At 53.0% G+C, this 23373-nt stretch overlaps 1 protein-coding gene across 17 annotated transcripts in view; it reads left to right on the top strand.

Moving 5' to 3' along the window:
• The window catches only part of MEGF11 (multiple EGF like domains 11), a 363514-nt gene that overhangs the window by 111983 nt on the left and 228158 nt on the right, over positions 1-23373 (top strand). For 16 of the 17 annotated variants that reach the window (XR_005795871.1, XM_040493025.1, XM_040493026.1 and 13 more), the window contains exons 2-3: positions 15607-15712; positions 19973-20074. Coding sequence is in view for 16 of the 17 variants with exons in the window: in XM_040493025.1 (XP_040348959.1) it covers positions 15615-15712; positions 19973-20074 (200 nt within the window). In the remaining variant the exon portion in view is untranslated. Of the gene's footprint in view, positions 1-10735; positions 10833-15606; positions 15713-19972; positions 20075-23373 lie in introns of those variants that run through there. The other variant, XM_040493023.1, reaches the window with a different exon arrangement.

Genomic DNA, 23373 nt, shown 5'->3' with positions numbered 1-23373 from the left:
CTCTTCTAGGAGCAAAGGAGACAGTAGATGAGGACGTGCTTTGTAAAACACCCACAGGAAGGTGAGGATTTTTAAGATCAGGTGGCGCTACAGAAACTGTCTCCTGAGTCCTGGGGAGGGAGGGCAGGTGGAAATAATTTCTGAGAGCCCCGGGGAAAGCAGGGCAGGGAGGAAAGCTTTCCTGTAGCCCCCCACTCTGCCTCTCTAGTTCATTGCCTCCTCTGTGCCCCATCGCTGGAGGAGAGAACGAAGTACCTGCAGGGAAGGCTGAAGGAGGTGGCAGGGAGAGATCCTGGCTGGCCACTGACCATCCTTCTCTCTGCACCCACGGACACGGGTTTGAATGGGCTGGAAAGTCCGCAGACGCTGAAGTTGACTGAGGGGCTGGTAGATTCGAGGTACCCAGAATCCAACATGCCTCCGGGGGAATCTCACCGTACGCTTGTCCCCAGGCTACCTGGGCCTTGCCCACCCCCAAGGAGCTCTGCTCAAGGGGCTGCCCTTCTCTTTCCCAGGGCACGGTGGAGCGAGAGGAGCACCAGATCTGGGGTCCGAAGACCTGTGTTTGAGGTCAGCTCTGCCCTTCGCTGTGGGGCCTTGGGCAAGTCTCTTTTCTTTTGGCCTCTGTTTTCTCACGCAGAAAGAGACCTGTTCGTTGATTCATTGATCCAGTCATTGGCTAGTTATCAAACGTTTAGTGACACTGGCCCTGGGCCAGTGGCTGAGAGCACAGGAGGGAACCCCTCTTCCCCGTCATCTCTTGCCGCAGAGAGTCACTGTGGAACCTTGTAGAGCAATAAGGGACCTTAGTGAGAGTCCAAGTTTGGCTCTAAAACAACAGAACTGTCACTCAGCCTCCCTTCATAAACGGGGAAACCGAGGTCCAGAGAAGCTGTTAAGGGTCTTTCCGTGGTCCCATAGCTGGTAGGTGACACTAGAAAGCTCAAACTCAGGCCTTTAAGCCCAGGTCCTCTCCTCAGGAAGAGACCACGTACTTGAGAAGTGATTCTAGCTCCTCCCTATCAGGACATTGCCCAAAGGGGCACAGTGACTCATTCAGGGTCACACAGCAATTTTGCCAGACGTAGGGAGAGACCTGGTTCTGGGTTTCTTTGTCTCTGGCCTGTTTGATCGGGCCCTTGGCTGGGTGCTCGGCTCAGGCCATCTTCAGAGCCCACGGACACCTCGTCAGCAGATTCTGTCTTCTCACAGCTGTACTAGGCTGGCCGCAGTGCTGGCTTCCTTGCTTTTCCCACATTCATACGCCGCGACACATATACGCACAGCTCTAGCATTTGGCTTTAGCGATTGCTCCGCAGTGGGTGAAATTGGTTTGAAATAAATGTCTCCTCTGCCTTCTTCCCTCGGGGTGATTTTATCCTCAGCTCCACTTTGCGGAGTGATCCAGAGTCTGGCCTGCGTCTGTTCTGTCTAGATAGGTCCTTTTTGATGCAAAGATGTTGCCGTGGCTACTGCTGAGCCCAAAGTTTCTTGAGAGGCCTGCTGAGATGGCTGCTGAACTCCACAGGGCGCTGCCCCTTCCCAGCTGCCTGTGGGATGCTTCCCAGCGCCTGGGGGCGCCACAGGCCGAGCTGAGTGTGAAGAAGGGCTCACCGTGTTCTCACTTTTCAAGGTTATTAGAGTATTTCCCGGGTGGGCGCCTCTCATTCCTGGGGCACAAAGCACTGCCCTGCTTGCCCGGGGAACTGGCCCCTTCTGTAATCGAATAAACTCTGCATCGTATCCTCCGAGGGCTGGGGAGCGTCTTGTGCTCCATTGTGGATCCCATTCTGAGGTCTTGCCAGTTGTAGCTGCCCCGTGCACCCAAACTGGCCCTAAGGGAAGAGAGCGAGCTGTCCCCAACCTCTTCCTTGAGTTCTCAAAGTGCAGCTGAGGCAAGATTGGTGCATTTAAAGAAGGTAGTTAGACTAAGGGATGACACAGGGGAAACACTACACACAGGATATTGTAAAGCAAGATAATCTGGTCCAGGGGGTCTGGATTCCTCATCTGCACCCTTGGTTGTGCTCAGGAACATCACCCTGCAGGGTTCCTATAATGGAGGCACACAGCCTCCCCACCCATCTCCTGATGTCAGAGCCATAGGAACCTTAAAGACCATCTAGAACTTTCTCAGTTAGGTTCCAGAAAGAATTCAGCCGTAACACCCTATGACGTCCTCTGTCTTGTAATGGATCCTATGCATCTAGAATGGTACCTGTTATGTCCCATCCTTGGAAAAGCTGAGAAATAGTCACTGGAATCCTTTTCTGGGCTCGGCGGTTCAGATGAGGATCTCTGGCCAATAAAGCCTTCCTCGCAGCGAATAAGCATCAACGAGGCAGGAGACTTGCCCAAGGTCACACAGGTAGCCCAGGCCATTCCTTCTCTCACCATAATGTAGTGCTGTCCCTTCCTCTGCTCAAATTTAGTGATCTCAGAGGAGGCTCTGATCCAGAGATGGCCCATCCCTCTCCCAGCACATCATACCTGGAACACATGCATATATGTGTACACACACACACACACACACACACACACACACACACACACAGGCTCTGAGTCTGAAGAGCAAAGCCATACTTGGAAGCATAGTGATGGACGAGCAGGGGGTCCTGAGTTCAGATCTAGTTCATCCACTTCTGCACTGTGAGCCTCTGCAAATGGAGACCACGACACCTGCTTCACGGAGCCACTGCGAAGGCTGAATGGGATCGGCCAGGTACCGGGCACAAGGCGGGCTCTCCAGAAACTTTCATTCCTGCTTTCCTCTGGTGCTCAGTCAGCTGCTCCCTGGTTCACTGTTTGACTCCGTCTACCTCCAAATTCTCATCCAATAAGGGATATTAACAGAGTGTTCTTAGTCAGTGCTCCTCAGGCACCGAAAATGGTATTAGCACATAGTGCTCACTTGAGCTCATGCTTCGGGCCCGGGCCCACAGACCCAACTCCCACCCACCCCACTTGCTTTTCTCTTTTCTCCCTCTCTTGGCCAAACATGCGTCCTGCGTCAGAGGCCTACCATGGTCATCAGGCCTCTGGCCTGCCCCGCGTTCTTCCTACACCATTGAGTCCCTGTATGCGCGGTGGCCAATTTAGAGATTTGTGGACATACCACAGAATCGGAAGCATAGTGGAGACTTGGCACAAGCTTCATGTTTCCTGCGTATTGGCGATTCAGCACACTGGAGGGGAGCGCCTCGCAGGCTGGGCCCGCAACCCGGAGAAGCCGGGGCCAGAGGGGAAACCTGTCCGCTCTCCCATTTTGCCTTGAGGAATGGGTTGTTCATATTTCTCAATGTCCTGTGGAGTTGGAAGTGAGACAGAGAAGGCCTTTATGCTGCTCCCAGCGCCTGCCACCCAAATCCTTTTGCAACGTGCCCTGTCCCCTTCTGGCCTTGGGAAGTGGATTATACCAAGTGGGAACAAATCTCTTTGGATTGATCGGGATTTTGCGTGATTTCAGGATCATCATTCCTAAAGACGTTGTCATTGTTCAGGAGTAGGTATGAAGTGAGGGAAAGGAAGCGAATAGGTTACCAGCCCTGGAAACTGTTTTCCAGGAAGGCCCAGAGTGGGGTGAGCCCTGCTCATTTGTGGGGCAGAAACCGCTGCTCTGGGGTAGAAATGGACTGATGAGAACCCAGCCTGACAGGCGCCATTGGGTGCCACCAGCTGCATGGTGGCGCCTGGTTAACTGAAGGTTTCACCTAATGGGGGTTTGGCTACCTTTTCTCTTGGACACTGGTGCTCAGGGTTGCCCAGGGTTGCTCAGGGTGCTCAGGGTTGCCCGTCCCCAGCCGGGCCTAAATCGGCGACACAGCGCCAATCCTCCTTCCTTCCTCCTCACGACCTGCCATGCCTCTCTCACACCTCAGTGCCTCAGTCGGCATCGTTCCATGGAGTGTTCAGGAGGAACGGCTCTGACATGTTAAGCTTTTTAATTTAGCACACACGGCGCGTATATGCCCCCAGACAAAACAGAATTGATTTATAATTCTCTTAATGGAAGCCCAGGCTTTCGTTGCTCTAGAAATAGATCGTTACCTCTGCCACCTTTTGTGATTTTTTCCCCTCCCATTTTTCCCCCCACACCACTGTGGTCTAAAAATATGATGTTTCATTTCAGCCTTCCATCGTAAGCCACTAAATGCCAGACATTTCTTTTTTAGACCTTTAATTTATAGCGTGTTTGTTCAGTTTTACTTCATTAATTAATGTTCTTCCCAGGCCCCCATGCCAGAGCCTTTGTGTAATGCTCTCTTACAGTAAGCAGGTGCTTTTATCCTTAATGAACAATTTCCTGGAAAATACTGAAATAAACAACGGTTAATCAGGCCAGGAACACAATGAATCTGGGAGCTGTGTGCTACTCTGCAGATTGAACCTGGAAGAAGAGGGACAGGTTTTCTATGTGCCGCCCGTCTGTTTTAGTGGTTCCTTTCCTGCGGAGGGAGCACGGGGTGCTGAAGTTCTGGAAGGTGCGTGAACGTCTTATTCCTCCAGGAAACTGGAGTTCGGAGGAACTGTAGTTTTTCACGCACACATGCGGCTGTGGAGAGGATTGTCAGACACAGCATAAGCCGGAAGCACAGCCAAATTGGCCTCTGGTTCCAGACTTGGAATCGTCTCTAGCTTAGGCTGTGGGTCAGCAGGGCCTGGGCTGGGCCAAGCTGCAGCCTTATTGAAATTCATCTTCGGTCCTTTGCTCTCCCTTGTGGCAAACTTGCTTCACCCCCCAGGAGGCAGTTCTTGGTCTCAGGATCCGAATAAACTCATTCTGTCTCTGTGCACGCCTCCCCCCCTCCCCAGGACTATTTTGCTGCATCGCCCCCCTCCCCCCGCAAGGCCCCAGCAAGAGGGCAGTGACCATATTGTACCCAGTGTTTTACTGTTTACAGCCCTTCTTGTAACCCTAATCTCTTTGGTTTCTCACAACCCTGAGGGTAGGTTTTCTTACTATTCCCCCTGTACAGAGGAGGAAGCGGGACTCCTAGAGGTTAAATGACCCACTGAAGGTCACACAATTGGTAAGAGATGCTGTGAGATTTGGACCCAGGGACTGAGATCCCAGGGCTCCAGGTTGTTGTTACCTTTGGAGGAGCAAGCCTGTGTGGGTGCGGAGGACTGAGTGGGCCCCAGAGTGGGGTGAAGTGCCCCAGGCTGACCTGACGAGGCTGTGAGCCAGAATTCATCAGTGTCATGAACAAAGGACTGCAATAAATTTCTTTTAAAATATGAATACCTGATTCATTTATTATACTGGCTAGAGCTGACAGATTCGTACATTATCCATCCATTTTTCTGTGTCGTAAGATCATTTTGGGTCTTTGAGATGGCATAATGTTTTTAATCACGTCACAGATACAATCACAGCATGGACACATGCCATACAATTGTAATGGCAATTTTGCCCCAGCTTGATGGTTCCGAGGGCTGCCTGGGGAGCCCTATAAAGTGGCCTGTGTCCTTAGGGGTAGCAGGCTCAGGGCTGATGAATCCCTGTTCTTTGGGAAAAGGTACCCCCAAGGAGCAGCAGAGAAGAATCTGGACCTGGAGGAAGGTAGGCTTGTTGAGGGCACTGTCCAAAGGGCCCTGGGTTCTTTGTTTCCCAAACGAAGATGGCTTTATTGTGGTTTTTCAAATTTTAAAATTGAAGCCAGCTCATCACAGAAAATGTAAATATACAAAAAAATATAAAGAAGAAAGTAAGTCACCTAAAATATTGTCATCTAGAGATTTTTGTTAACATTTTAAATATCCTTCTGGGGCACCTGAGTGGCTCAGTTGGCTAAGTGTCTGACTTCGGCTCAGGTCACGATCTCGCGGTCCGTGGGTTCGAGCCCCGCGTCGGACTCTGGGCTGATGGCTCAGAGCCTGGAGCCTGCTTCGGATTCTGTGTCTCCCTCTCTCTCTGCCCCTTCCCCACTCATGTACTTGTACTCTCTCTCTCTCTCTCTCTCTCTCTCTCTCTCTCTCTCAAAAATAAACAAACATTAAAAAAATTAAAATAAATATCCTTCTGGACATCTTTCTGTCTTGCTTGCTCTCAACACCACACACATGCACACCACATTTTATAGAAGTGTGATCATAATGTTCATGCTGTTTTGTAACCTGTGTTTTTCATATGATAATACATCAGAGTTATTTTTCCATGTTGCTGAACCTATGTACATTATCTTAAAATATCTTTGCCTTTCTGATTATAGTGATACTGATGTTTATTGTAGGAAACACTAATATAACAATAAAAATGTTGACTTAGAAGCACAAGTCCTATGATACCGTTTCCAGCTCCCATGAAAGATGATCACTATTAATGCTCTAGTGGATATAGGCTTCCATATTTTTTCCACCCATCAATATTTTTAATGTTGGCATAATATTTTGTTATGTAGACATGGTGGAATTTATTTAGCAAGGGCCCTACTGATTTAGACATTTAGGTTGTTTTAATGCCACAACAAACATCTCTTTATTAAGAGATATTGCAGGAAGCATTCTTGAACCTATCCTTGGCCCTGGTCAATTTCTACAAAACAAAATTGCAGATACTTCTGCAATTTAATTTGTGCTGTGTTATAGACATACATGAAAACATGTTAGACATTTCCCAGTTGCTTTCCAGAACCCACTGATGCATGTTTCCACTACGAGTACACAAGCATGAGCATCGTCGGGCTTTGGGACAGTAGGTATCTGGCTTCAGAATCTTCTGGCCTAGGTTCATGTGGAAGGTTCCAGAAGGAAACGTGGAGTATCCTAGGCTGATGCCTGTGTCTGCGGGCTGACAGCCAGGCCCTCCTGTTTAGCTCCTGCCTGGGGAGAGGTGGCCCCCATTATGTGAGGGGGCGGAATGTGCCTGATATGGGTGCTGGGTGGGAAGAGAGCACAAGACAAGAGGGCAGTCTTTAATTAGAAGGGTGCTGAGGATTGAGCAGGGAGGAGGCAGGGACTAAGGCGCACAACCATCACAATGCTGCCGAGCCCTGTGTTCCCAGTCCTGGACTGCAGTTTAATCCTCCTGAGAGTCTGTTGTTCTCTCATCCTGCCCACGTAGTCAAAGAGGAAAAGGAGTCTCGGAGCAGTGAAATGAGTTCTCCGAGATCCAGGATCAGACTCCAGTTCTCCTACCTCCTCTGTCTCTCCCCTTGCTGTGGGGAGATGGGGCAAACCCCGGGTTGGGAGTTGGGTAAGAGAGAGAAAAATGTGAGGAGAGGAAGGGCAGGAAAGGGAGACACACTATAGGTGAACTTGTAGAGCTCAAAGGGTCCAGGAGATGATGCAATCTGACCTCAGCCTTCGGGACAAGCAGAGAATGAAGCTCAGGGAGGGAAAGCAAGCTTTCTTGGGTCACACAGCAAGTCAGTGACCTTAGCAGGCAGGTGTGTGTGTGTGTGTGTGTGTGTGTGTGTGTGTGTGTGTGTGCGGGGAACGGGGCCTGTGGAAAGCTGAGTTGCTCCTGAGCAGAGCTGGCTTTCAGGAGGGAAGACCCAAGGAGAAGGGGTTGCCTTGCATCCTGGGGGGTGGGGGGGGGTGGGCTGTTCTCTCTCCAGAGCGGGCAGTGCTAATCAAGAGTGGCTTCAGAGGCAGTGGGAACAGAGATGGGCCAGATTCAACGTGGAGGTACCTGCGGGGTTGTTACGCATTGATCCCCGCAAAGGTCTCTGATATCCCATCACACTTGCCTGAGGCTTCCTGCCAGGGAAAGGCTTCAGTGCTTTGAATTAAGCCACATCCTGGGTCCACGGCCCTGTCACAGCCGTTCCCACACACCCTCCAGCAAGTATTTGGTGGTCTTGGGGCAGGGGCCTGCCTGAGTCATCTTTGTGTCCACAGTGACTGGCAAGTGTTCAATAAACGTGTGCTCGGTAGTTGAAAGATGAGATCCGTCTTGACAATTGAACAGCAAAGACGGACCCAGTAGTCACCAAATACATACAGCCAAGCCTAGATTTTCCACCGAGGGTTTTTCCACCAATGTCTTTTTTCTTTTTTCTCTCTCCAGCTCCTTAGAAATTCTAGAAGTCAGAATTCTAGAGTTGGATGGATCTTTGAGGTGGGGGAATATGGGTTGGGAGGAAACGAGTATTTTATTGGGTACCTTCCATGTGCCAGATACGGGGCCAAATGCTTTACCTGCTGACTCATTCATATCCTAACAGCGCCGTGAAGTTGACGGTGCCTGATGTGGTCCCTGTAAAACACTCAGCCCTAAGGCAGGTGAATGATTTTATCCAGGTTGCACAGCCAGTGACGTGGAGTCAGGATTCGAACAACGTCAGTCTGGCTTCGCTATTCCTTTCACGTGAGCTCTGCCCCCTGTGTGTCATGTGACCTTGAACCAGCCACCCGGTGACAGTTCCCCCTCCTGGGGGACGAAGGCGTTGGACAGTTGAAGCTCCCAGGTCTTGGTGCCTGTTCTAATACCGTGTGGCTTGTTGTTTAGTCGGTCATCCTCACCTCAGCCTACATGGGACCCTTGATTTTCCAATGGCGGTGATTCTCCAGGGCCCTGTCCCCTAGTGCGCCTTCCTATCCAGGCACCTGTGCTTGCATCCTGTAGTCCGAGAAATGTTTTTTCAGAGCGGGCAAGGAAATGGGATAGTCTCCTTGGGGCTGTATGGCCCTGAGGGACTGACTTATCTTTGGGGGTTGTGTGGACGGAGCCATGATTTCAAGCCAGGGCACGTGGGACTCGCACGGTTCCAAGAGAACCCCGTGGCCCTGGGAGGGGTTGGGGGAGAGAAGCAGAGCAGGCCTGGGGAGGGTGGGCTGGGAGGGGCAGGCGGCCTCGGGGCTGGCCAAGCCAGCTGAGTGCTCCCTGATTTGCAGAGAAATGGAAAGATGGAGATAATGGCTTTGTGAGAAATGGAATGGCCTAAGAACACAGATAAGTTTTCTCCCTTCATCTTTGGAGGGGCTGGAGGCTGGGGGAGCCTCTGCTGCCTGTTTGGGAATGGAAGGATTGAGGTCCCAGAACACAGAGGCTGCACCCAGTGGGGGAGGTAGGGGGGTGCTTTATCAGCTCGGCAGTTTCCTCACTCACCCACCCACTTCCCCCTCCCTGGGGATATGCTGTGATTTCTCTCCGAGCCTGGCTGATGCCACGGCCGCTTGGTCTATAGGGCTTAAGGGCGCAGGGGACAGGACCGTCTTTTTGACCCTGATGAATGGTAAGCCTCCGTGGTGCCATTTTCAGGATTTGCAGCCCGAGGCTTCCTGGGCAAGGAGAAAGTAGAATTTATCGGGGCGGTTGAGCCCATACTCCAAGGAGGACGTTTACCATGTCTTTGCAATCCTCTCTGATTTATCTCAGTGGGCAGGCACCTGGCAGGGTCTCCGTGTTGGCACTGGGAATTTCTGCTGCACTCCTAACTGTCAGGGAATCACTCTTTTGGAGATTAAGAGCTGTGGATTTATTTTGAAAACTTTTTTTCTTTTTAAGTGCAGAGAGATTAGAAAGCCTTCGGGCGTAAACCCGGCCCCTGGTGGGATTGCTGGAGGGCAGGAGGCCTCATCAAGGCAAAGGGTGAAGCCTCTTAATTACCGGCTGACCTCAGCTCTGCTTTTCATCTCACATTAATCAGACCCCAGCAAGGCCAGTAAATAGAGAGGGGCCTGGGGACTGGGAACCAGCTCAGAGATCCGTGGGCAGATGAGGGGGAAGGCCTGCCAGACAGGATGATAACCTTGGTATTTGCCCCTCTGAGTGCAAACTTGGCTTTTTGTTTTGTTTTATTCAGGAAAAAAAAAAAAAAAAGAGAGATAGAGAAGCGTGTGTATTTTATGTGTGTGTGTGTGTGTGTGTGTGTGTGTGTGTGTGTTCTATAAATAGAAGATAGAAATCTCTCTTTCTATACCCACATGCTGGGAGGGATGTGAGGCGTTTGCTTTATCAGTTCCAGTTCGGGGGTTGCTTCTGCTGCTTCCCGAGTCTGAAAGCGCCTTTTCATGAGGCGCTCGGAATACGTCAGTCCCAAGTTGCAGCCTGAGCTATTGAGGAGGCTTCAATGCCCGCCTTGTGCTGGTCCCTGGAGCAGATGTACCCCCGCGCTGGTGGGGTGGCCCAGGCGGGAGGCTTTGAATCACTCTCAGGATGTCACCGTGCTCCCTGTATCCACTGCCAACAGATTGATGTCTCCGCGGTGCACTGTTAACGCAGTGTGGAATGCCCCGTGCCGTATATGACCTGCCATTGGGACAGATCTTTGGTGGCCTCTGTCAGGCCAGACACAAGCAATGTGCCCTGAGGCTTGGGCTGGCCGAGATGCTGGGAGATGCGCTTAGCTGAAGAGTCAATAATGGGTTGACGAGGGGTATTGAGCCCTCTCCACGTGCAGGCAGGTGCTCTGGGTGCTGAGGACGACATGCACACGCCAGACCCCAGCCTCTGGCCTCATGATGGGTGTCCTAAAAGTGTGCTATCAAGGGAGGGAAAACGATGCGCAGGTTCTACGGCCCAGAGGGAAGAGTGGCGGCCACATCTGGATGGCTTAAATAGAAAAAGAGCAATTTCCAAAGCTACTAATAACTGATCAGCAGTGTAGGGCAGGGGCAAGTGCGAGGCACCTGTGTGTCCCTCTCCCACTCGGTGCCTATGACAGGCATTACTAATCGATCATGGCACGCTTTCCCACTCCACCCCCGTTTCTCAGTGTTGCATTCCAAGCAGCCACTACCGATCGATGCCCAGTGTTGTACAAGTGGAAACCTCCCAGGACCCACAGACTAGCGCCTAGCCACCGCCACTCCCGCCACCACTGCAAATTTGTTGGGGACGAAGGGCTCCCTGGATGAGACTGGGATGGACAGAGAGCAGGTTCCAGGTACGTGGAACAGGCTTCCGTGTCCAAGATTTCGGCACAGTCAGGAGGACTAGGCAGGTGGTGGAAGCGAAGCAGGTGGGGGAGGATTTTTGCACAGATGGACTGTGAGGTCATAGCAACTGATCCCGGGGCAGAGACCATCTGTTTGTCTGTCTGGCCTCTGCCCTAGTTTTATGCATCTTGGCTGATGTGAGCAGCTGGTGTCTGGCCAGAGATTCAGGCTGGACTCTAGGGGCGCCCGCGACGCCAGGACCCTGGGCAGGAGGCGCAGGCCTCCCGAGGACGCTGCCGTCTCTAAGGTCTGCCCAGCCTGCAGGGCTGACCCAGACTGGAACATAGCCTGGCTGGGAGGAGGGGTCCTTTGCTACGATGTCAGTGTCTCTTAGGTTACCCAGTGGCAGGTCCCCTTAACACCACGTGCCAGGCACAGGGGGCCCTCAAGTGTTAGAATAAACAAATGAATACCAACTCTAAGGATGCAGGCTGATAGGAGCAGGGCTTCCTTCACACTTGCCCTTGATGGAGGGGAGCAGAGTTTTCCAAATGGACCTCTGAGGACCTCTGCTCCTAGCGCATTGACTAGAAGGGGTTGTAGGGAAAACACTGGATCAAACAAAGTAAAAGCAGCTCTCTTTACTCGGGGTCTTCTCAGGGCCTGAGATACACTGGGAGAGTTAAGATGCGGGCATAAGCGTGCAGCATTTCCTGAACTAACTCACTCGTGGAAAGCTCTGGGAGATTTCTATCAGTGGCTCATGGGACTAGTGTTCCACAGAACCCTGGTTTGGGAAACACCTCCCAAAGCTGCCCCCACGGCCCCCACGGCTCCGCGACGTCATCTCTCTGCTGCCTCCAGCGCCACGGAACATTCCTGCCTCCCCGTGCGCTTGCTAATGCTGTGCCTGCCGCCGAAATGCCCTCTCTCTTCCCCGCCCTCTCTCCGTGTTCTGTCCATCTTAAGTCCGGCCGCTCCACAGAGTCCCCCACGGGCCCCCCGGGGGACTTCACCGCTTGCCGCTTTATCTCCTCAAAGAGATGGCAGCTGACGCGTGCTATTTCTTTGTGTCCACGGTGTAGCCCAGGTCCAGCTGGTGGCGTTCCAGGAGGGCGCGGATGACCAGTTCAGGCGGGGGGCAGGTGTGCAGACTCATCTCCCAGCCACCTTCTCTCCCCTGCAGCCTCCTACTTGGCTCACTGGGTGCGAAGCAGCCAGACCCCACAGTCAGGGAGGAAATTTCTCCATCGCTGGGACCTCAACTCTCTTCCTCTGCTCCTTAATATGCAGGGAGCATGGACAAGAGGGAAGGGAACCAGCTGATCTATTTACATGTTCTCTTGCTCCCAAGTGAAACCAGGGGCATTTTCTTATTTAATTATTAATGCCCTAAATCAGATGGTGCCCGATACGTTAACCTCTGTCACTCCGAATGGAGTCGGCCTAATAACCACTGCGGCAGCATTGATTTTCCCTCAGTCATCTTGTGAGCATATGTCTTTGGGATCCAGCCTCTTGAGAGAGAGAGCACCGGGAAGCCCCGTTAACGTGCATGGTGAGGGGTTTGCCCGCATGTGGGGGTGGCTCCCTTCTGGCTTCTCTTCACTCTGCCTCAAGTGAAGTGTCTGAGATGACTAGAAAGCTTCTTCTCCCTCTTTTTTTTTTTTTAAATACTTCTCAGAGAGAGAGAGAGAGAGAGAGAGGGACAGAGCAGGAGTAGGGGAGGGGCAGAGAGAGAGGGAGATAAAAAATCCGAAGCAGGCTCCAGGCTCCGAGCTGTCAGTACAGAGCCCGATGCGGGGCTCAAACCCACAAACCGCTAGATCATGACCTGAGCCGAGGTCGGCCGCCCAATCAACTGAGCCACCCAGGTGCCCCTAGAAATACTTCTTCTAAAACCAGTTACCAAGAGGAACTGACTGGTCTGACCTAGGACTTGACCCCGCCTTTGAGGCGTTATGCAACACATGAAGAACACAGGCTGGAAAAGCTGTCCATGTGAGATGGGACTTGGTAAGCGCTGGGCCGCATGGCCCAGACTCTAAGCTCTGTGAGTGTAGCGTGCCTGGCACCCAGTAGGTGCTCAGGCCCTGAAGGAGAGGAGGGGCTGGGGCCTGAGCTGGACCTTGAGTTGACGGTGCTTGCATGTGTAAAGTTGACAATGTCGGGGCGTTGAGGACAAGGGGGCCAGTGTGAACGAAGAAAAGGGCAGGAGAGACCAGTGTGGCCCAGGGTGGGAAGTGTGGGTGATAAGGTTGCATCTTATAGATTGGGCCGGGTTCTGGGAGAAAGCGTGAGGGTGAGGGAACCTGAGGGGAGCCTTCCATGCTCAGGCTGGCCGTCCTTGGCCGTCCTTCTCAGCTCCCTTCCCACACTTCCACAGAGGCAGACTTGGCCTCAGATGGGGGACCACGTGGATGCTGGTGGCAGGGCTGTTCAAGGGTTGGGTGCGAATCCCCTCTGCTCTGCTGGCCTTCACGCCACAACACGGACAGAGGAGAGAGGCCGCCGAGCTGCCTGGGTCCTTGCCTCCTCTTCCTGGGTGCTTATCCAAACACCCGTTCCCGCCCCCACCCCCTCCTCTATGCCCCAATATCCGGTGGGAGGCAGCTAAACTGCCCTGCCCAGATCGGACTCAGGGAGGAGGTTTTCAGGAACATTTGGAAAGATGTCCCAAATTCTAGCAACGATCCAGCTCCCTCCATCCCCCACTCCTATCCTGTCACCATGGATCCAAAGGGGCCAGAGGAACACTCTCTTCTAATCCAGGTGGCTTTATCCTTTGATGTTCTAAGCTTCCTAAGTTTGAAGATGCGGTCGGGAGGTCCACTCAGGAGATCGCTGTAGATTACAGGAGTGACCAAATTAATGAGACAGGGCTGTGGAGAGAACCGGAACGAGGCATTCTCGGCCGCTGGCATCCTGACTCTGTGCCTTTGGGAGCACCGTGTCGCTTCCTTTGTTCCTTGATTTAATTTAGCTGATGGCTGATCAGCCCCCCTCGCCCTGGAAGATGATTCTTCTCCTACACGAGTCTCCCTAAAACATGATGCCACGTCCGGGCAGACTCTTTCCGGGATCGGCTGTGGTTCCTCTTCTGAGAGGGGAACGGGCTGAAACGCCCTGCGGCCTCAGTGCTGCGTGGGCTCCAGGCTGTGCCCAGCTCTCTGTGGAGAGGCCCCTTGGGGCCCCGAGGATGTAGGGGGGGAGTGTGAATAGGGAGGGGAGAAGAGTGGCTGTGGCCTGCATACTCCTGGACTTTGCAAATTGAGTGGGAACACCAGAATTGCTTTTCTCTTTCCTGATTTCCAAAATACGTGTAGCCAGATTGTTTTCAGATCTCAAACAGAAAAGCCTCATTAATCATTAATTTGGACCCCCACAGTTGTACAGAACTTGTGACAATTTGTTTATCTTTGAAGGAGCTGCTAAGAAGGAGTTTAGTGAGGAAATTACTGGGGATGGGGAGGAGAGCATTTAACCTTTCACGAAGAAAGACAGGAGCTCTCTTTAGCTTCCCTCTGGGTACAGATGGGGGTGTGTGTGACATCCCTGTCACTCTTGTCTGTCCCTGAGTAGGGTGAGTACCTCCTCATCGGTGAGCTCAGGGCCAATGGACTGGATCCTCAACCATTTCAAGCCTGGGGACCCCTTTCCAACGTCAAAATATTTTCTATACCATCCCCGCCCCCAGTTATTAGCAACTGTGTTTTTTAGTGTGTCAGACGGAGAAGAAAAGCTACTCTGAATTCAGTAAAGCTTTTAAGCAAATCACGATAGCATCTGTGTACACATGAAAAATAGTGCTATCTTTCTGAGCCACAGTGTTCATTCATTTTAGAGCTGATGTTTGAGCACATATGAATTCCAGCTCCCCGGGGCGAGTTTCCCTCCCCCTTTGCCCCCAACCCCCCCGCCCCCGCCCCCGGAGGTGGGAGCCCTGGACAGTTCTCTAAGGCTGTAGGGTCATGGGGTCCTGGAGCGCCAGGGCAGGAAGGAGCCTGGGGGGTTGACATTGTAGGTACACTTGACACCTGCCACAGGCTGTCACTTCAGGGGCCTGGATCAAACTCTATGAGCTGCTTCCTCAAAGCCCCTCACCAGGCCTTCGTCCCTCGGTGGGAGTGATGTGTGCATCAGTGTGGGAGTCAGAGACTGATGCCCCATAGCAGCAAGAGAAGCAAGGTCCAGCCTTCTGGGTGGTCTGGAAGGATTTTCCCAGCTCAGCTTCCCAGCTCTGGCCACAGCAGACACCTTTCTTCTCTTTCCTTTTTGCAGGAAGGAGTAGGGAGAGAATTGGATGCTCCACGCATACCAGAGATGAGGGAGAACGGGCAGAGGGAGGACATTGCGTTTAAAGATCAGGGGTTCTTTGTCCGAGGATGGGCTCAGGGGCCTGAGGACACCCCGGTATCGCAGCCAAATGTTGTGCATGTGGGCATTTTTCTGGGGAGAAGTTCTTGAACTTTCCGGAGATTCTCAAAGGAGTTCCACGAGCCAAAAAAACTTTCAGAAGCTCTGGCCTGGAATTTCAACTTTTCCCTGACTCAGGCTTCCCACTCCCCGGTTACTCAGAGCTGGTGAAGTGTTGCTGTGTAGTCAAAGCCCGCGAGTGTGAAATATCAAATGCTCATTACATGACGTCGGGGGGAAACTTAGTCTGCTTAGCAAGTCTATTTTGTTGTTTCGTGTGAGAAGTCTCCGTGCCAAACAGATGCCCGGGAAAACGGCCTGATTAATGACGCTGCTTCCTTTGTCCCCTCCCCCAACCCCCCACAGGGCCCGGGATGGCACTCTCGGTGACAGGGCTCACTGTCTTCTCTCTCCTGCAAACTGCCCTCTCCCTGAACCCCGAGGACCCCAACGTGTGCAGCCACTGGGAGAGGTAAGATGTGGATCTCAGATGTCCAGGCACTCCCCGAGGGCCTCACCCTGGGCTTGGCACTGTTGGGACAAAAGCGGAGTCGGGAGGTACAGAAGCTGCCCACCGTGGGCCTGTGGTCCAGCTGGGGACACAGCACAGACGCTGGAAGACAGGACAAAGCAGTATGGATTCTGTCTGGGACTCAGGGCTGTGGGAGGGGGTTGACTTAGTGATGCAGTGTGATAGATGACAATGAACTCCGGTCCCTCCCCGCACTGGCCCTCCCTGACCATTTTCCAGAGGCCCAGCGGGGCTCAGTGCCCGTCCACAGGCCGGTGGGGTGAGGTGAGTGACCGCAATCCGGATGTGCTATTCTCCGATGCTGAGATGCCGTTGCTGCTGCTTCCCGCCTGGTGTGGGCAGGAGGGGACCAGGGGAAGAGCGGCCCGGGGCCTCTGCAGAAGAGCTGGCTGCATCCTGGCTGCAGTACTGGGTCCGTGGGGAATGGGCCAGGGCCCTGCAGACAGCCTGACTTTGAAGTACAAGGTTAAAGTATTGATTTTGGTGAGCAGAAAGATAGTGACCGGAGACCCAATCAGGAAAAACCGAATTAAACCCTGGAATTGATTGGCCGCGCTGACCAGGACGACTCTGCCACTTAGATGTTAATAAATCAAATGAATAAAATTAAGATGAGGGCCCGGTGGGGGAGGTAGATGGTAGAGGACAGGCGAGTGGGGCTGGCCGTACTCCGTGCTTGCGAGGGTGAATGTCCCGGCCCCACGACAGGGAAAGGCACCCCCGTCCAGGCCACCCCAGGCCCTGGAGGGATGAGGGTCTGGGGGCGCAGAGGGAGTGCCCCTACGCCAGTATGCGCATGTGCGGCAGTGACTGGGCGCTCTGTGGGGGTCCCCACAGAGTCTGCTGGAGCAAACCGACACCTGTTAGGTGCAGTGGGAAGAACACAAGGTCTGTAACGAGAAGACCTTGGTTCACTCCAGTCTAGATCCTGTCACCCGGCAGCTGTAGGACTTTGGGGCAGTGTCTGAACCAGCCTGAGGCTGCTTCCCCACTGTCAAGTGGGGGAGAATAATTACCCTGGCCTCACAGGCACGTTGGAGGATCGGGGTACCAGTGTCACGAAAGGGCTTTCGCGACCGCAAAAGTCGATTGTTGTCTTTTCTTGGTGACGCCTCTGGCTTTGCAGGAACCGGTTCTCACAGACTTTAAAGCACATCGGGCTCACCAGAGGTGGGCATGGAAAACGGAGTGTTCTGGGTCCTGGCCCCGGAGACTCTGATTCTACAGGTCTGGGGTAGAGCCTAGGGATATGCATTTTTCATAAGCTTTCCACATGGCTCTGAGGTGACTCAGGCTTCTTGCCCTTCTGGTCTTGGTGAATTTAAACCTTTCTTTCCCAGAGGGTGAGAGAGCTGTCAGGTGAAGTTGCACACTAGCCTCCCTGGTTGACGGATCCCAGCCTCGACAGCCCCCTACTATCCACGTGATCCGAGGCTGAGACATAGTTGCTTCCTGAGGATGGCTGTGCTATGTCCCCACCTCCAGGATACCTCCTCCCGTCTGCCCTTCTCTGCCTTCCCCGGCTCCTCTAACTGGGCCCTCTCCTCCAGGGAGCCTTCCCTGATGGCAGGGCCCATCCTCACTTCCCTCTTCTGAGTCCCAACTGTGGATCTGTTCAAACTGAAACCAAATTCTCTAATTTCCTAACCGCCCCCCGCCCCCTGCCCTCCCCGCGACATTAATAAACTGGGAATAGGCAAATACTCTGAACTGAGCTTGCACTGAGCTGGCATTTCAGGCTGATTGGGCTATCAGCAGAGGTGATCATTTGATGGGAGGACAAGGACAGACCCTATGGCTAAAGTGAGGTCTGGGGGCCCCTGGTGCTTCTCCAACCCTTAAGGGGGAGGAGGCCTCGCAGACAGTGCCCCATGACACCAGGTGCCTTCTTCTTCTTGGCTTGCCCACCTGAGCTCCACTGCGTACTACATATGGACAGATTTAGTCTGCATCATTCCAGAAACACGCCCTGGTCCCCAGAGACCGCTTAGGGAGACTTTCTCAGCTGGATTAGTGCTTCTGGTGGGCTCCTTGTTAATTATGCCCCTCCACCATAAAACCCAGCGGAAAGACCTTCCCTGGCTGGTAAAGCCCAGTTCTACAAGATTAATCTGGTCCTTCATTAGCATATTGGCAAGCGAGCACGTTAAACCGCCCAGCCATGAAACCAGGGGCACACTCTTCGCCCCGGAGACTTGGAATTGATTCAAGGTCTCACTGCCAGACTCACTCGGCCCAGGGGACCCCCTGCAGAGCTGGGACCGTTCCCCCCATGATACTCTCCTCACCCATCTGTCGGGCTGATGCCTCTTCTCTGAGCACCCACTGTCTGTGTCGGGACGGGAAGGGGTGCCTGAGTCCCCGAGTGCGTAGCCAAGGTGGGGAGCCCATTCTTCGTGTGGTCTTGCTCCTCCTCTCCCCGCCACAGCCAGGGAGGAAATACCTCAATGTGTAGCACAGGAGGTGAACCATTGCAGTCGTATAGCAATGGTGGCCAGCGTCTATTGGACGCTCACGGTGCACCCATTAAAAATTTTACGTGTGTTATCTTGTGCTGACAATTTTACTTGTTATCTTACTTTATCTTCCCACCACCCTGAGAGATGGACACTCTTGTTGCCTTTCTTAGTCCTCACAGTAACTGCGCCAAGTCCTTGGCAGTATTTGCCATGGATTTACAGGTGAGGAAACGGAGCCTTCTGTGAGTTACATAACATGTCTGAGGACGTGCGGCTAACGAGTGACAGGGTTCGAAGGTGACCCGGAGCCCACGCACGCTTATCCAGTCATTCTTCTGCCCTAAGTGAGGTAGTCAGTAGCCCTGTGGGAGCATAGGATCGTGGAATTTCAGAGTTGGAAGGGGCCCGTGGGAGGTCAGGGGTAGGTGCCGAGCTGCCTCCGTGTCCCCGAGCCTGGAGATGAAAAAGGGTTTGTGGCCCATGTCTGCGCAGATGTGTGCCTCTGTCTCCGATTGCTGCTTGCCGGCTGATAGAGGCTCAGCAGGGACCCTCATATCCTCAGTGCTTCAAAGAGCCAGAGAATTTCCCAGCACCCCGAGTCCCTGGGCCTTGCTGACTGCTCCTGGCCCCGCTTTCTGAATTTTAGATCTTTGACCTTTCGGGCATCAGAGAGCCTGCTGTGGACCCACTCGGGGAGCTGGCCTGCTCAGCCCCCTTGCAAGCAAACCAAGAGCTTCCTCAGGCAAAGCAGACGGGCTTTTATAGCCTGGATCTAGCCATCTGGCCCAGGTCAGTGAGCCGTCTGGGGGGAAGCGGTGAGGAATACCAACCTACATAAAAATGAATTCCTGAAGTCTCAGCTGGGGCCCTCTCCCAGCCTGCACAGCAAGCATGAATCTTCCCTTCAGCATCCCGGCTCGACCGCCTTTTCATACAACTCCCGGCAGGGGCGGGCAGGTAGAAAGACATATGGGTCAGGCTGAGATCCGCCCCCCTCTGTGACTTCTACCCACTGTTCGGGTTTACAGCCAGCAGGCAGGATAACGAGGTACTACTTGGATTAGGGGATCTGGGGCATGTCCTTGATGCTCCCCCAGCTATCCCGGAGACAAAAGAGAGCGGAAGGTAAGTGACCTTGGGGAGGTCACTTGGTCTCTGTGATGTTCATTGTCCCTGTTTGTAAAATGAGGCTAGCAGTGCCACCTGTCTTAGAAGATTGTGAGGATTAAAATGGACTCAAACACTTAACACAGGGCCTTTAACGAGTATTCGCAGTTATCGGTACCAGCTGCGTGGTCCGGGCAACCGGCCTCTCCCTGAGCCTTAGTCTTTTTCAGCTGTGAAATGGGACCACTTTGCTATAAGGATCGGCTTCCCTGTAGACGCTTTGAAAACCATAAAGATCCACACAAAGTATTTTGAAACTTGTTGGCTCTGCCTTCCAGAGCCACGTAGAATAAACCTAAACTCTGCTTCGTTCATTCTCTGATAAATGAACTGGAATTTCAGAAAATGAACCGGGCCCAAGGGCAATAAGGGATGTGCCTTGGATCCAGCCTGGGGTCGGGGAGGTTTGACTGCTGAGGGCATGCAGGGCAGGAGGAGGATAGCGGGGTGAGGGGAGGTTTGAGCCCCTGGACACGTGGCTGTGGGCCCGGCTCCCCTGGGGAAGGAGACCCCATACCAGCTCAGCGTCTCAAGTGCTGACCATAGCTTCTTCGTCCTCCCGCCTGACTTTCAGCTATGCGGTGACCGTCCAGGAGTCCTATGCACACCCCTTCGACCAGATCTACTACACGCGGTGCACAGATATCCTCAGCTGGTTCAAGTGCACCAGGCACCGGTGAGTACCTCTGTCGGGGGGCGGGCTGGGGAGGGGGTGCTGGGCCCTCAGACTGTGGCTTTGTGCCGGGTAGTAAGAGTCTCCTGTAGCAGCCGTAGTCAATGCACTGCCGTCTGAGAGTCCCTGCTGAGGGCTTCTATCTGGCCAGAGAAGCTTATGGGCAGGGTAGGGCAGAAGTGCTAGAGAATTCCTGCCCTTGGGGGCGTCTCTCACCCAACGAGAGATGGGGAGTTGGTGGATAAATCCCCTGGTTCCCTCACTGGAGGGTAGAGGGGAAAACTTTGAGGCGTATTCTACACATATCCCAGCATACCCTGAATTGGCTGCCTTTTCCACCCTCTTTTTCCCTCTCCCCTCCCAGGGCTTCCTTACATTACCTCCCAAATAAACTCCTTGTCCTTGAATCTTTGCCTCAGGGTCAGCTTCAAGGGGAAATACAACCTAAGACAGAAACCTCAGAACAGGGGTTGCCCCATGCCAGGGCATCTGGTTTGGAGAACTGAGCTCAGGATAGGACTTGGCACCCCCTCGGCACCTTGGCCAGGCTGCCCATGGGAGACACTCAGTCTAAATGACTGCACGGGGCTCCTGCTGCCTTGTCTGCAGCGCCCCCCGCAGGTCACGCCATTCTCTCATGTTGCTGGGGGAGAGAGGAGAGGAAGGAAGAGAACACGTTTTGTTGGATGACCCCGGGCAAGCTGCTTTATTTTGGGATTCCCAGTGTACTCATCAAACATACAGTGATCCTTGCCCTGCCTACTCACAGGGTCCAGTGAGGTCAGGGATGTGAAAATACTGGGAAAAATACAGGGGAAGATGGAAAAAAGTGAGCTGTTAGATCCGGGCAAGGTGGCACTATTATCTGAGGGTAAGCAGGGGAATGAGGGGGACGCCATCCCTTAGGTTTCTTTCCTAGTTGCTCAGCATCTGTGTTGGTTTCAGATTCCTTTTGCTTCCTCCTCCTGGGCCTAGTCCCTCTTTGTGGTTTATGCCTAAATCCACGGTGGGTAGCAATGTGGCTGGGGAAATTTGCTCTACGTTGAAAAGCCAAAGTCCTGGTTTTCATGTCTGAGCATAGGACACGATAGCTGTTTTTAAAACCCTTACTGGCTAATTCCAACATCTGGGCCACTTCAGGGTTGGTCTTCATGGGTTGTCTTTCTTTAATATAAGTGATATTTTCTAGTTTCCTTTTTCTTGAGAGAGTGAGGGAGAGAGAGAGAGAGTGAGAGAGAGCGTGAGTGAGCATGTGTGAGCAGGGAAGGGGCAGAGGGAGAGAGAGACAAAGAGAGAGACAGAGAGAGAGAGAATCTTAAGTAGGCTCCGTGCCTAGCATGGAGGCCGACACAGGGCTCTATTTCACAACCGTAAGTTCATGATCTGAGCCAAAACCAAGAGTCAGACACCTAACTGGCTGAGCCACCCCGGCGCCCCTCCAGTTTCTTCGTATGTCTAGTAATTTTGAATTATATTCTGGGCATTATAAACAGCAGAGACTGTAGAGACTGAGTTCTGTTATGTTCCACCTGAGAGTATTGATTTGTTGTTGTTGTTGTTATTGTTTTGTTTTAGCTATCAGTTAACCTGGCTACAATCAATTTCCCATTCAGTATTTTTAGTCTTAGTTGGACTGTGTGGGACCTGTCCTCCACACACATAATTCAGGGGCCAGGAGTTTGGACAGAGACTTTTTTTTTTTTTTCCAACGTTTATTTATTTTTGGGACAGAGAGAGACAGAGCACGAACGGGCGAGGGGCAGAGAGAGAGGGAGACACAGAATCGGAAACAGGCTCCAGGCTCTGAGCCATCAGCCCAGAGCCCGATGCGGGGCTCGAACTCACGGACCGTGAGATCGTGACCTGGCCGAAGTCGGATGGACAGAGACTTTTGTAACGAATATGGGGCTTCCTCTTTGCTGTTCTTTTTTCTGAGCGGGGTTTCAATTTTCACTTTTCAAGTTGCTGGACTTGTCTTGTGGTGCTTCAAACCAGTAAGGCCGGGTGCCTTCTCTCTGAATTGTAGCCGTCCGGAGTCCTTGTTGACTGGGTCCTGAACTTGGGCTCACCTTGCCCAGTGTCATTTCCTTTTTCCCAAGTGTGTATTTCCCTCCAGGATCCACCTTTGTTCTCTCTCTAGCGCCCTCTGGTAGTTGTTTTTTTATATTTCCCCCAGATTTCATAGTTGTTTGCAGGAAGGTTGGCCCAATGGGAGCTAGTCAGCCATTATTACATCCCCTTCCCCTCGCCCTTGACTGTGAAATGAGGAGGTGGGGCCCAATTCCCCCTTCCAACTTCCTCAGCTGTGGCAAGGTAGCCGCGCGTGTGGCCCCAGCCAAAGGTGGAGGCGGAAATAGAAGCCCCGCTCCCTCCATGAGCCCTGTCAGGCCCTGTGCCAGAGTCAAGTTTGCTCTGAGGTGTGGCTCTGTTGGGTTCTTGGAGGCCAGGGCTACTATCCATCAGCGCCGGGGGAAAGGTGAGTGAGTGGCTGCTTATTAAAATAGGCTGCATTCCTGGAACATGAATTATTTTGCTAAATCATTGAGTCGCCTTGCAGCTTTCCTGATGACCTAGAGTGTGCGTGCTGACAGCTGCACCATCAGTCTGCCTCAGTGCAGAATGGTTTGTTTAAAGGTAGCACCCTTCTCCCGACAGCCTGGGCCCTGGCCCCTTCCCTCTCCTGCTTCCCACCCCGGTGCTGGGAGCAAGCAAGGGTCTCTCAGACCAAAGCCATGGGAGACATCTCCGTCCCGGCAGGCTTTCACGGTGCCAAGACCACCCGCCCCCCGCCACTGGAAGAGCTGAGGGATAAGCCTGTGTGGTACGGCGACCGGGTTGGGTGAAATCTAAGCCAGCCCTACCTCGTTCTTTATCTGAGAGGCCTACACCACCCCTGAAATTGCCAGGAGCTGCCTTCCTGTGCCACGGAAGTAGCCTTACTGTGAGGCCGGCTTACTTCCCATTATGGGCTTTTGACAAAGTAGAATGCCCTTAGTTTACGACATTCCCAAATATCATGGATTTCCCCAGAAGCCCTGCACTGTCATTTGTCATTAAGCGAGGGCTTTAAGGACTGGGAGGGCTGGACCAGCCTGTGCAGTGGGACTCCCTTCCTACGTTGGTCTAACCCTCCATGGAAAGCAGGCTGTAGGCGTCTCCCATGTCTGGTCCCTGATGCTCTGCCCACTGAGGAGGGGTCTGCAGGGAAGGCTCCCCTGGGGTGTTGGTGGGGGAAGTGAAGGGGCTCTGGCTTCAAGGCCCAAGGACTTGGGGTTGAGTCGTAGTCACATGTCATGACCTTG

This window comes from Herpailurus yagouaroundi, unplaced genomic scaffold, assembly GCF_014898765.1.
Source record: "Herpailurus yagouaroundi ecotype Mexico unplaced genomic scaffold, PumYag 184, whole genome shotgun sequence".
Taxonomy (NCBI): Eukaryota; Metazoa; Chordata; class Mammalia; order Carnivora; family Felidae; genus Herpailurus; species Herpailurus yagouaroundi.
The sequence above is the reverse complement of the archived record's forward strand: the minus strand, read 5'-3'. Positions and strand labels throughout refer to the sequence as shown.